Source organism: Macrobrachium nipponense, chromosome 12, assembly GCF_015104395.2.
Source record: "Macrobrachium nipponense isolate FS-2020 chromosome 12, ASM1510439v2, whole genome shotgun sequence".
In the NCBI taxonomy this organism is placed as follows: Eukaryota; Metazoa; Arthropoda; class Malacostraca; order Decapoda; family Palaemonidae; genus Macrobrachium; species Macrobrachium nipponense.
In genome coordinates, this window is record NC_087205.1 from 34024248 (window position 1) to 34038140 (window position 13893).

The window sequence follows — 13893 nt, forward strand, 5'->3', positions numbered from 1 at the left end:
TACCTTGAAGGAGATGTCTGGTCTCCTATCTTGAAACCCAGATACGGGACGGAAGTGTCTTGCAATGGGATATGATAGTAGGCGTCTGTAAGATCGATAGAGGTGGTGACGGCCCCACGGGGAAGTAAGGTCCCGCACCTGTGAGATCGTGAGCATCTTGAACTTGTCGCAGCGGATGGCTAAGTTTAAGCGGGACAAGTCTAAGATTACCCTTCTTTTTTGTGAGCCTTCTTTGGCACGCTGAACAAGCGACCTTGAAATTTTAATCTCTTGACTCTCGCTATAGCTCCTTTCTGAAGGAGGTCCTCCGCGTACTCTGTCAATTCTTTGGAAGGAAGTTGACGGAAAGGTCTTGCTGGGGGGAGGTTGGGTTCGTCAACCAGCTCCAACCCAGCCCTTTTGACACTATGCTCTGAGCCCATTGGCTGAAGTGTTCCACCGGTGGCGAAAGTGAAACAGCCTCCTCCTACCTGAAGTTCTTCATTGGTTCTGGTAACCGCCTCGGCCTCCTCTGAAGTGCTTTCCCCTATTAAAGGGGCCTCCCGATCCTCTCCCACGAAAGGACCGCAATTACCTCTGCCTCCTTACCGAGCGGTCATACTTCTGTGAAGCTTGACTCTCGAAGGCTTGATTGTAAGCTGGAGAGATGGCGTAGGAGGTGGAGGGCTGAGGCTGAGGGGATATCACATAAATTGGCTGTGATTGACCTTTAGAAGTGGAAGGTTGGGCTGTCTGCACTAACGGCACTGCTGGAACTTGTTGAGGAAAGCGTGGTTGCTTTTTCTGGTAAGGTTGGAAACGTCTGGGTTTCCTCTGTCCCTTACCTCTACTTGTCAGGTCTTTGCCTCCTCTTAGCCGTAAGGCCCCAACGGTCCTTAAGGCTCTGGTTCAACCTCGTAGCCTCTGCCTGGACTTCCTTAACCATAGCTTCTGGAAGAGATCTGCTCCCCAGATGTTAGAGGAGAGTAACCTATTCGGCTCATGTCGAATGGTTGCCTCTTGTAGGACATGTTTCCTACAATTCGTTCTAGCAGTGGCAAACTCGAACATATCTGACTGTACCGTTGAGTCAGGGCTTGGTCATGAGCTTAAAAATCGGTTCTGATCCATAGGCCATGGTTGCTACCTCAGACATAGCCATAGTTGATTGATCTGGCTAGTCGTGATTTTGCGTCAAATTCAGCCTGAATAAGACTATCTGGGAGCCTGGGTAGCTTTTCACCAAACTGCTCCATAGCACAGTCCGGTTTGAGTTTGCCAGCTGAGAATGTGTTTTTTCGGCAAGTCTTCCCACAATTCTCCAACTGAGGGGAGTAACGGAGATGTGGGATCTGCTTCCTTCAACTGAGGCATAGGTTCCCCCTTCTGGGTGCTCTGGGATGGTCGACCTCGCTATCTTGGTTAGGAACGGGAGCGGGGTACTCTCATCCATTGTGAAAATGGTAAAGGGACTTTTAAATGGTGGTATCTTGGTATTAGAAACAATCCATGTCCTCTAAACACCTGAGCCATTCTCTCTGAGCCTGGTCTCGTGAATAGAGGACTGTCCTCCTTTGGTACCCTATCGTCCCGAACCATAGCCGAAGGCGTGAGCCTTGCGTAGCCATATGAACGGAGGCTGGGGAAGGCCTTCCGGGTAGAACTCGAAGTCCTCTATTCTTCGAGTCCCAAATTCCGGTATAGAGATGAGACCGTCCTGGAAGGGGGCGGTATGACGCTACTCTCCATGGGTTGTTCATAGAGAAAGCAGGTAGTGAGTCTACGGAGGAAGCTGAGTTCCACTTGTGTTGGAAAGTGAAGGAGAGGCTAGAGGAGCTTCTCTCAGCCCGGCTATAATGGTGTCTTGGGAAGTAATCCTATTCGACAGACGAGAGATCATTTGTTCCATACTACTCTTTAGGGACCCAACCAGGTCGCCCACCTGTTGCAACAGGCCAGCATTGGAGTCCAAAGCCGGAGCTGCTGCGGAGGTGGAGGGAGGCTCTGAATCGGAACCAATGGTAGCGGAACTGGTGGCTCTGCCGTAGTGCGAGATCTCTCTCTGGAGGATTTACTTTCTCGAGGACTTAGAGCCGGAGCTAGAAGCTTTAGACCTGTCTGGTCCGGGATTCCCAGCCGGAGACTTACGTGAGGAGGATGAAGTCGAGGTCGTCTTCTTAGACGACGATGACGTCTTAGTCAAGGTCATCACTTTAGCCTTGACCTTAGGTCTAACGAAGCGTCAGGAGGAGTATATAATTCGTCACCCGTAAAGCCTTGGAAGGATGGAGAGGTTGCAGGGGTAGAAGAAACAGTTACGCCCAAGGGTGACCCTTGGGTGTCCACCTTACCTACCTCGACCAACAGGTCGTCTATACCTACCATAGGTTTCAACATTAATATCCAGGGTTGCGACATCCGTGGAGATATCCTGGTCTTGATCAGTTAAGGAGGCAGCCAGCTGTTGTTGGATGAAGGCGATAGTCGGGTCCGCCTCTACCGGGTCGACGTACCCTGTCGCCTTGCCTCCGGGAAGATTAATAATGCCAACCGCTTCTCCAGGATGTAGGGCTGACCCTTGGCGGCGTTCTTGCCAAAAACCGCCGACCCAGGCCCGCAGGGTAGCCAGTGCGGTGTCCCTTACTGCCGGCGCCTGTAAGAGAGGGCATAGTTTAGATTTTAAGAATCACTTAAAACTAAAACTTAAAGTATAACCTTAAACTAGATGCCTTAAGTTAAAGTAAATGATGAAAACTTAAGCACTAAAATAGAAGCGGAGCAGCTACTGGAGATGGAATACTTAACCCCTTCCAAAAGCTGGCTCCACCAGATCGTAAACATATGGTACACGTCTCATGGTACCAGACCTGGATGTCCCGTGCGGAGTCGCGCATGGAGCATGGGACCGGCAAACTTCGTGTCCACATGGGTCCTGAAGTGTGGCGGAACATCCCGGATGCTCACAGTTGGTGGCCTGTAAGTGGGGAGACACATGAGCATCTTAAAAGGTATCACTTACAGACTAAAGGACAGAAGAACTCCGTTGCATGCCGGAGCTCGGAAAAAATTTTGGCATAACCCCTCCCTGCATCGCCTGAATAGGCTATAATCCCGGAGAGATCCGGTAAGACACGTAAGGGAGGGGGATGGTTAAGAAACTTAAGATAAACTTATAGATAACTTAAACCTAAGCACCAACGAACCGGACTAAGTCCAGGCGTAGCGGAGTGTAGTAACTCAGCCATACGGTAAGGTTAGCAGGGACCCACTGCATGTCCGGTCCACTCTGTGGGTGGATAACATCTTTCCGCTGGATACCAGGACTCCGATCAGGGAGGAGCGCTAGTAAGGTGGGAAAGGGCGAGAAGACATACAGGCTCGAGCTAGCCCGGAGCGACAAGGTAGCAACGGAGGGGGGGAAAGGCCAGTACCCCCCACTACGTACCACCCGGCCGGACCGAGAAGCCGGAGAGGTCGAGACCAGTCTGGGTCTGTCCGACTCCCCCGCCCCTCCGTCTGAGGAGAGAGAGGGAGGCAGGGACTCGCTAATGGGCGGAGCGAGCAATGGGCAGACGACCACCCCCGCCCGACTCTATGGAAGAGCGGGCGAGGGGGGGGAAGGGAGACTGGACAGGCGTCCTGGCTGACCGTGATCACGTAGTGACCACGAGGCGGTAAGACTAAAATACGACAACTAAGCCTAGGATAAACCAACTGATCAGAGAGATGCTATCGGGAAGCAACTGACTGAAAAGCGGTAGCATATAGGCCCACTGGGCCAAAACCAACTAATCAGAGAGATGCTCATGGGGAAGCGACCGAACTGATGAGCGGTAGAATAGGCTCAATGAGCCGGACCTAGGCTAAGCCAGACGCCTAACTAACCTAACTATAACGAAATACATATTATAGATAAATAAAATGAAAGAAAGAAAGTAATATAGCAGGAGAAAAAATCCAGGAGTGTACGACTAACCCGAAGGCAAGTCTACCACTCAAAGCTAGTCAGAGGCCGATACTAAGAACCTGGACTAGGGTCTGGATAGAAGAAGCCTACATAAGGTAAAATACATGCATGCATGAAAAACCTGAGTAGACCGTAACCTACGTAAAGCGGATAATAATATAGAGCGTACATAAATAAGGGGATGTTCTAGGTATGGGAGACCAAGAACGAACCCACCACGAGGCACGAACCCATGCTTGCCATGCTTACAGACCCCGAGGACCTCGTATTTATACCTAAAAAACGGCAAATACTGTCTCAGGGCCGGAAAAAACCAACAACTGTAAATACTGAGTACTTAACTTAGCTGCTGCGATAGCTGCACGCTCCATTATAGATAATCCGAAGAAAGGGCACAAAAAACACAGAGAGAAAAATAACACGTGTGACTCGTGTGCGCTAACTGAAAAGGATGGCCACCAGAGGCGCAGCAGTCGGCAGCATGGGATGGAGTAGTAGTAGTACGAGCTGCTCACTCTGTGGGACGGCTCCCCTCTTGGAGGGTTTTTGTAGTGGGAGATTTCTATTGGCATTTGGCTCGTGGTAGTGGTCTCACTCGCCTAGTGTTCATACCGACACCCTCCTGGAGGGTGAGCGAGTCAGTTACACTGACCTTTTTCTTTATTTTATTTATTCTCTGGTATTGTGTTTAGTACATTTACCCTAGAAATAATAGAATTCTAAAGGGATATTTCGCGCAGCTACACGAGCTGAGCCCAGAAAATATATATATATATATATATGATATATATATATATATATATATATATATATATATAATTTGTAAGATTGTGCATTTCTGTGATAATGCTGATGCATCAAATAATAAATGGGATAAAGGATTCAAAGTAAGAAGCTTGATTTCGAAGCTTTAGAAATCATTGACTCAAAATGCAGCATTTTAGGAATGTATTATTGTTGATGAAATCATAGGCATAACTAACTGAAGCAATTTAGCCAGGTGAAACCTATAAGGTTTGGATGTAAACTTTTGGCGCTTTTTGGGACCTTGGGTTACTGTTCTAATTTTGATCTTTACCGAGGTAAGAATCCCCAACAAGAACAGAATGATGCTTTAGCACTGGGTTCAAAAGTTGTTTTGAAAATGCTTGATACTGTAGCTGATCCAGAATCTCATACTGTCTTTTTTTATAATTATTTTACTGAATATGAATTATTAGTCCACCTATGAAGTATATATATACTAGGTTTCAAGCATTGTGAAATTCGTTTGAAGAACTGTGCATTGAAATCAGCTCATGGGATGAAAAAAAGAATCAAGAGGCTCACATGACTACAGGTTTGACACCAGTGAAGATGTAGTACTGATGGTAAAATGGCTTGATAACAAATGTGAACGTTGGAACTAATTACAACACTAAAATGCCTTGCAAAGGTACACCGTTGGGTGAAGTCATCAAAGTCAAAAGGAAGCGCTCCTCAACCAAATGCAATATTCAACTAAAATAAATGCATGGGTATTGTAGGATACCATGATTGGTTGTTAGGGAAATATTCTGTTTCTATTCGAGGCATTGGTCCAAGGACATGGTAACATACAGCTGAGTTTATTAGATTTCAAAAAGGTAATATCTATAGCTCACTTGAAGTTGGCTTGCTTGGAAGGCTTAGTAGGAAGACCTTGTGGTACTTTACAGTCATATACAAGTTTTACTGATGTTCGGTATGATGGTAAAGACCATTTTATTGAAAAACGCAACAGTCAACAATGGGTTTGAACAAAACATATACAGCAGATCTAAGGACCTCTTGCCCTAAATGTAATGTGACTCTTTGTATTGAATGCCTCAGCTCTTATCATAAAAGAAAATAAGTTCATAAGGTATTGCAATAAAAAAAAGTAAATTTGGCTTATAAAATTACATTTTTTCAGCTGTAATACTAAATTAGAATTCAAAACATTCAACTAGACTGATAATATGTATTTGTTTATCTTTACTTACAAAGAAGATACTTTATTTAGGAAATATAAACCTAACACCCATTGTCCCAGTGTCCTCAATTGAGGACAGCTTGAAAACGTGATTTTATACCCCTTTATTCCAGCGTCCTCATTTGAGGACAGCTTATTGTAAGCTTACTATTAGAAATAGATTTTTTCTTTCTACTTCATATGTATTCTTAACTCTTAAATATATAATATTTTGCAACAAAATCCAGAATCTCATAAAATACAAAAGTTGGGATTTAATGGGTTAAAAGGCTTGCTTTATAGTTTTTCAAGGTCTTTTCTTGTTGCTGTACATGTAAGTTGGAGCACTGCTGTCTATTAATTTTTATTTTATTAACACAAACACTTTTCAGTCTAATTTTTAGCCATTCCTAGATGATCATGATGTTAACCATATTGTTAGTCTCAAATTGTTATTCAAGGTATTTCTCTCAGTTTTTATGTGCTGAATGATGTTTTGATTAAAGGAGAGTACTATTGTAAATCTTTGGATGGTAAATAAGAAATATTACTTATCATTTGTGCCTTCTTTAGATTTATTTGTTTCAAAGCACTGATCTTTTTTTACTCTTCTGGGAGAACAATTTTAACTAAAGACTGTTCAAACAAATTTTAAAATGTTTTCGTCATTGAGTTTGAGTATATTGAACAAATGCATGGTTGAACTCATTCATAGTTAATGAAGGATGTTGAAGCAAAGCAGCCATTTTGAATGTATTCGAAATTGTGACATTTAAGTTTAGTCTTGTTTGAGATTGATGTTAACATCATATTGTTTTCCAGGAGGAAGTTAGACCGGAAGTTCAAGGTATATTGGAAGAACGGTTGAAAGCTCTCAACAACATGGGGGCAGCGCAGATGAAGGTAGAAGCATATGAGGTTGCTTTGAAATCTTTTGAAGCAGTTCTGAGATGTCAACCTAATAATGTCAAAGCCCTGTTCAGAAAAGGAAAGGTAAGCTCATAGAATAATACAGGTAGTGTTCAAGTTACAATAATTTGTCTTACAATAATCCGATTTTACAATTTGGGTAAGCAATTAACCCTTAAACGCCGAAGGGGTATGTTGAAAATCGTCTTCCGTGTGCCAGGGGGTCTCGGAGTGAGCACGGAAGCGGAAAAAATATTTTTTTCAAAAAATCACAGCGCGCTTAGTTTTCAAGATTAAGAGTTCATTTTTGGCTCCTTTTTTTGTCATTGCCTGAAGTTTAGTATGCAACCATCAGAAATGAAAAAAATTATCGTTATCATATATAAATAATGCAATATATGATAGCAAAAAAACAAAAAAAAAAAAAAAAAAAAAAAAAAAAACCCCAAAAAAAAAAAATTTCACATATAATTGTATTCAAACGCTGCTTATGCGCAAAACTGTTAAAGGTAACGAGTTAATTTTTTTTATTTTTTTTTTCATTGTGATGTACACTAAATTGCAATCATTTTGGTATATAACACGTTGTAAAACGATAAAAGCAACACAGAGAAAATGTTATCAAAATGATGCATGAATTCGTAACACGCGGACGTAAACAAATATTTTTTTCAAAAATTCACCATAAATCTAAATATTGTCCTAGAGACTTCCAATTTGTTTCAAAATGAAGACAAATGATTGAATATTACTAAACTGCAAGAGTATTAGCTTACAATTGCAGTTTTCGACCATATCTGACGAGTTAAAGTTGACCGAATGTCGAATTTTTTTATATATTTTTTTTATATGCAATTATTTCAGAAATTAGAAAAGCTACAAACTTCGAATATTTTTTGTTTTATTTTACATGAAATTGTGCACATTTTCATATATAAAACTCTATGAAATGCCTAATATGAAACGAAGCAAATATTCCAAGAATGCGACGTACGCATTTCGGAGATTTGCGACGGAGAATCCGCGTGCTGAGGGAAGGAAAGTTTTTTTTAAATTCACTATAAATCTAAATATTGTGCTAGAGACTTCGAATTTATTTCAAGATGAAGATAAATGACTGAATATTACCAGACTGTAATAGTTTTAGCTTACAATTGTGTTTTTCGACCATTTCGGTAGAGTCAAAGTTGACCGAAGGTTGAAAATTTGTCTCTTATCATTTTTTATGAAAATATTTCAAAACTGATAAAAGCTACAACCATGAGTTGTTTTTAGTTGTATTGTACATGAAATTGACCACATTTCCACATATAAAACTTTATGTAACGGCTAATTTTAAAAGGTGCAAACATTACCACAATCGAACGTATGATTTTTTTCGGAAGAGTTACCGCGCGGACGTAAGGGAAAAGTTTTTCATAAATTCACCATAAATCAGAATATTGTGCTAGAGACTTCCAATTTGTTGCAAAATGAAGGTAAATGATTGAATATTACTAAAATATAGGAGTTTTAGCTTACAATTGCATTTTTTCGACCATTTTCAGTAGACTCAAAGTTGACCGAGGTTGAAATTTTGGCACTTATCGTTATTTATATGAAAATATCTCATAACTGATAAAAGCTACAACCATGAGTATTTTTTGTTGTATTCTACATAAAAATGCGCACATTTTCATATATAATACTCCATGTAATGGCTAATTTAAAATGGTACAAAAATTATGTCAAAGTGACGAAATAATTTCCGAGATGTGTCACCAATACTTTTTAGTGCAGCAAGAAAGAAATTCGCGCTTGCGCGCCTGCGTAACTATTGTAAACAAAACAACACCTTGATCCGTGAACTCCCAGCATCCCCCAAGGCGAGTGATTCAAGAGTTTTCAGTTGGTAGGCCTATAAGTATTTTTCCGCGAATTTTAAAAAAAAACTTTTGTATGTCGACATAAAATATGTCCAGTCGGCACCTGAGAGACAAAAAATGTTGATGTAAAATACGCCCACTCGGCGTTTAAGGGTTAATAACGAAACAACAAAATGTTGAAAATGCATTTTGTTCATGAAACTTACCTGTCAGATATATATATAGCTGTATTTTCCGAAGTCCGACAGAATTTAAAAAACTTACGACACACATAGTGGGAGTCAGATGGTTAGTACCCATTCCCGCCGCTGGGAGGCGGGTATCAGGAACCATTCCCATTTTCTATTCATATTTTTTCTGTCGCCGGTGTTGTAAACAACTGTTTCCAGCACCTCCATCTGGATTTAGGAAACTTTGGCTACTTAAGTATCCTTATTGATTTTTTGGTTGTCTTTCAGATTCTGAAAGGAAGGCGTATGAGACCTATCTTAGAAAGCTTGAGCGTGATAGGTTAAGGAGGTCTTCCTCCAGGAGTGTTTCAGGTAAACAGGAAGTTAATGTTTCTCCTATTAACCCTCCTACTGTAGTTGCTACTCCTAACCCTGTAGTGTTGCCTTCGGGCCCTGAAACAGTGTCTGTAGAGGGTAATGCCCTTACTCTGATATTGGAATCGATTCGTAATTTAGAATCGAAAGTGCTGGCTTTAGAGAGCAAAAGTGAAGGTGCAAAGTGTAGTGACAGTGCCCCTTGTGTAGTGGAGGGTGCGTCAGATCGGCCCCATTTAACATCTAGGCCGGGACCTCTGCTGGACTCCCAGGTTTCAGGAAGAGAGCATGTCGAAAGCCGAAGGAGGGTTACGGGGAACCCCCACCGATCTGACGTGCCTTCGGCAGTATCTGTTGACGCTACCCAGACTGCCAAGGAGCGTGCGCGTGCACGCCTCCTCAAGGAGTGCTTTTTTTCGTCGGAGGCTTCCTCCCCGCGTAAGGGGTGAAGGTCTCATTCAGTGTCACGCCCATTGAAAAGGAGCGTTTGTGATCGGGACGCTTCACGTCCAGGTTTTTCGCCCGAACGACGATCTTCGCCTGACAGCGTCTTCGCAGCTTTCCCGCCGCAGAAGAGGAGTAGAGAGTCATCGGACGATGACTCTTTTGAGCGCCCCTCCCCAGTCCCCGCTCAGAGTGCGGGAAGAGGCTGTTTCCTGTGAGAAAAAAAAGGAAGAAGGCGTCCCCTCGCCCCTCGCCTTCTCGCAGGATCAGCCCCTCCCCTGATAAGGAGTCTTCTCCTACTGAGAAGATTCTTCGCTCGTTGCAGCAGCAACTTGCTGATGTTCTTGCTAAGAAAGAGACGCATCCACGTCGTCGCAGGAAGGATGACAGGCTGCCAGTGAAGAGGTCTAGACAGTCTCCCTCTCCTTCTCCTCGCTCATCTCTCTCTCCCTATTCGTCTCCCTCTAGAGTTTGTACAGCTCCCCAGCGGCTCTCTAGAGGACGTGATGAATTTGTTTCACGCTCTTCTCGTGAAGCGGTATTACCCGCTCGTATGCTTGCTACCCGTCAAGAGCGTGACGTGTGTTTGGACGCTTCGGTGCAAGTGCAAGTGCAAGTGCTTCGGTGCGAGCGCCAGTGACAACCAGGAGTGCACCTGTGGACGCCAAGCGCGCATCAGTGGACGCCGAGCGCGCTTTAGTGGAAGTCAAACGCACGCCAGTGGACGCCAAGCGCGTGCCAGCGGACGCCAAGCGCGCGCCAGCGGACTCCAGACGTACGAGAGTGGACGCTTCTCGCGCGCCAGTAGAAGCCAGGTACACGCCAGTGGACGCCAGGCTCGCGCCAGCTGACGCTCAGGTGGACGCGGATGCAGTAGCTCATCGCCGCCCACGCATTTTAGAGGATTCGCTCCAAGTTTCTTCGCGTCTTAAAGAGACACACAGAGTTCCCATCTCTTCTTTGCCTGCTCAAGAGTCCGCTGTGCCTTCTACTTCTCAACGTTCCGCTTTCGTATCCTCTTGCTTCCTCCTACTTCTCCGGTAACGGAAGGGGAAGTGAGTGACGCTTCGGTCAAGGCTGATGATGAACAACCGATGGCTCCTGTCTCTTCAGACTACCAAGTCTTAACTCGCCTTCTTCAGTCTGAGTTTGGGGACACTTTTCATCCTGAAGCTCCGCGCTCTCCCCCCTCTCAACTTTCATCCTCCAAGGCTAGCAAGGTCTTGGGGTTTGTGAAGATGAAGAAGTCACTTTCAACTAAGAAGGCGTTACGTAAGGTCCATGACTGGATGGAGAGAAGGAAGGCCCAAGGAAAGACCTCGTTTGCTCTTCCGCCTTCAAGACTTAGCGGAAAAGCGGGCATGTGGTACGAGACGGGAGAAGACGTCGTCATTAGACTTCCCGCTTCTGCTCAGGGAGACTTTGGGAGCATCGCAGATGCCTCGAGGAGGTCCCTCCTGTCCTCGTCGAAAGTCGCTTGGTCTACAACTGAAATGGACTATCACCTTAAAAGCCTCTTCAGGACGTTAGAGGTCTTCGACTTTCTAGATTGGTGTCTCGGAGTGCTGGATGCCAAGTCTAGGAGTACCGATTTCATTAGCCTGGGGGAGCTGTCCAGTGTAATGTCTTGCATGGACAAGGCCGTCAGGGATGGTTCAGAGGAGTTGACAGCTCATTTTTGTACAGGGCTCTTAAAGAAGAGATCCCTGTTTTGTAATTTCCCGGCAAAATCTGTCTCTCCATCTCAAAAGGCAGAGTTGCTCTTCGCTCCTTTTTCGGACCATCTCTTCCCTCAGGCTATGGTTAAGGACATCGCTGCCAGCCTTCAGAAGAAAGTCACTCAGGATCTTCTCGCCCAATCATCCAGGAGACCTGCGGGCCCTTCGTCTTCAGGAGTTTCGATTTCTAAGAAATCGAAGCCCTTTCGAGGTGGATCTTCCTCGAGACCAGCCACTCGAGGAAGAGGCTCTTCCAGAGGCAGAGCCTCCGCTCTTTCGAAGAGCAAAAAGTGATCTGGAAGTCCTTCAGTCGCCGGTAGGAGCCAGGCTTCAGCTGTTTGCGCAAGCCTGGGAAGAGAGAGGTGCCGACAAATGGTCAGATCCCGTTCCTAAAGTCACCCCCGCTGTCTTCGACACCCAGGGATATGTCACCAACTTATCGAGGGGAGAAGCAACAAGTGCTTTACGATCTGCTCGATCAGATGATCGTAAAACAAGGGGTGGAACAGGTCTTCGACCTGGATTCTCCGGGTTTTTACAACCGACTGTTCCTGGTGCCAAAGCAGTCAGGAGGGTGGCGACCGGTACTAGATGTCAGCAGCCTAAACCTCTTTGTCATCAAGCTGAGTTTCAAGATGGAGACGCCTCAGTCAGTGCTTGGAGCTTTAAGACCAGGGGATTGGATGGTGTCACTAGATCTCCAGGACACGTATTTTCACGTCCCCATCCATCCCCAGTCAAGGAAGTACCTGCGGTTTGTCTTGAAGGGGAAGGTATTCCAATTCAGGACACTCTGCTTTGGTCTAAGCACGGCTCCGATGGTGTTCACCATCCTTATGAAGAACGTTGCGAGGTGGCTTCATCTTGCGAAGATCAGGATCTCTCTCTACCTGGACGACTGGCTCATTTGAGGGACCTTCACACGACCTTGTCGTTAACGAAGTCCCTGGGGCTTCTGGTAAACCTCGAAAAGTCACATCTGACCCCTTCTCAGTCTATAGTCTATCTGGGGATTCAGATGGACTCAGTGGCTTTTCGGGCTTTTCCGTCCCAGGGGCGACAACTACAATGCCTAAGCAAAGTGTCAACCTTTCTGGGGAAAGAAGCATGCTCGGTGAGGGAATGGATGAGTCTGCTGGGGACCATTTCCTCACTGGAGAAGTTTGTTTCCCCTAGGGAGGTTGCACCTACAGACCACTTCATTTCTTCCTGTCGAACAACTGGAAGCACGAGAATGACCTGGAAGCGATCTTGTTGTTGACAGAAGAGGTGAAAGAACACCTAAGATGGTGGTCAGATCCGCGGAAGCTTGCAGAAGGACTTTCGCTCAAGCTTCGGAACCCCGACCTAGTGTTGTTCTCCGACGCGTCTTCCACGGGGTGGGGTGAGCAACACTAGGGGGGAAGGAAGTGTCAGGCACCTGGGAGAGGGGAACATAAATCTCAAGGAACTTGCAGCAATTCATCTTGCGCTCCAGTTCTTTCAAGAAGAAGTCTCCAACAATGGTGGTGCAGATCAACTGCAGACAGCACCACAGCCCTGGCATACCTCAAGAAACAGGGTGGAACCCACTCTCGGTCCCTGTTCATCCTTGCGAAGGAAATCCTGTTATGGGCGAGGTCACACGACGTCACTATCCTGACGAGGTTCGTATCAGGAGTGGAAAACGTATGAGCAGACCTTCTCAGTCGGCAAGGTCAACTGTTGCCGACGGAATGGACCCTCCATCAGGACGTATGCCAGAGGCTGTGGAAGTTGTGGGGATGTCCTCTCATCGCTGGACATATTCGCAACTTCCAAGACAAGGAGACTTCCGCTGTACTGCTCACGGTTCTGGACCCAGGAGTAGTAGCAGTAGACGCCCTACTTTGGGACTGGTCGGGACTAGACCTTACGCGCCTTTCCCCCGTTCAAGATCCTAGGGGAGGTAAATGAGGAAATTCGCTGGCATCAGAGGGAGCGAGGATGACCCTAATCGCCCCCTTCTGGCCGGCGACCGACTGGTTCACAGAGGTAATGTCCTTCTTGGTAGACTTTCTGAGGACTCTGCCACCAAGGACAGATCTACTCAAACAGCCCCACTTCGAGAGGTACCACAAAAACCTCCCCGCTCTGAGTCTGACTGCGTTCAGACTATCCAGAAGTTGGCCAGAAGCGAGGGGTTTTTTCAAGATCTGTGGCAAAAGGCGATCGCAACTGCAAGGAGACCTTCTCTACCAATCCAAGTGGGCTGTTTTCAGAAGTTGGTGCAGGAAGAAGGGCATTTCCTCCATCTCAACCTCTGTGAGCCAGATAGCAGACTTCCTTCTTTACTTGAGGGAGGAAGTTAAATTAGCGGTGCCTACGATAAAGGGCTACAGGAGCGTGCTTTCCGTAGTCTTTAGGCATAGAGGGCTGGATTTGGCAAATAACAGAGACCTTCATGATCTCCTCAGATCTTTTGAGACTTCGAAGATTCCTCAGCCAAAAGTACCATCTTGGAACTTAGACTTAG

General features: G+C 45.4%; 1 protein-coding gene across 2 annotated transcripts in view; it reads left to right on the plus strand.

Annotated features, from left to right (window-relative positions):
* LOC135224479 (peptidyl-prolyl cis-trans isomerase FKBP8-like) overlaps window positions 1-13893 on the plus strand; it is a 150042-nt gene that overhangs the window by 117486 nt on the left and 18663 nt on the right. For both annotated transcript variants that reach the window (XM_064263485.1, XM_064263484.1), the window contains exon 7: window positions 6741-6911. In XM_064263485.1, the coding sequence (XP_064119555.1) occupies window positions 6741-6911 (171 nt within the window). The remainder of the gene's footprint in view (window positions 1-6740; window positions 6912-13893) is intronic.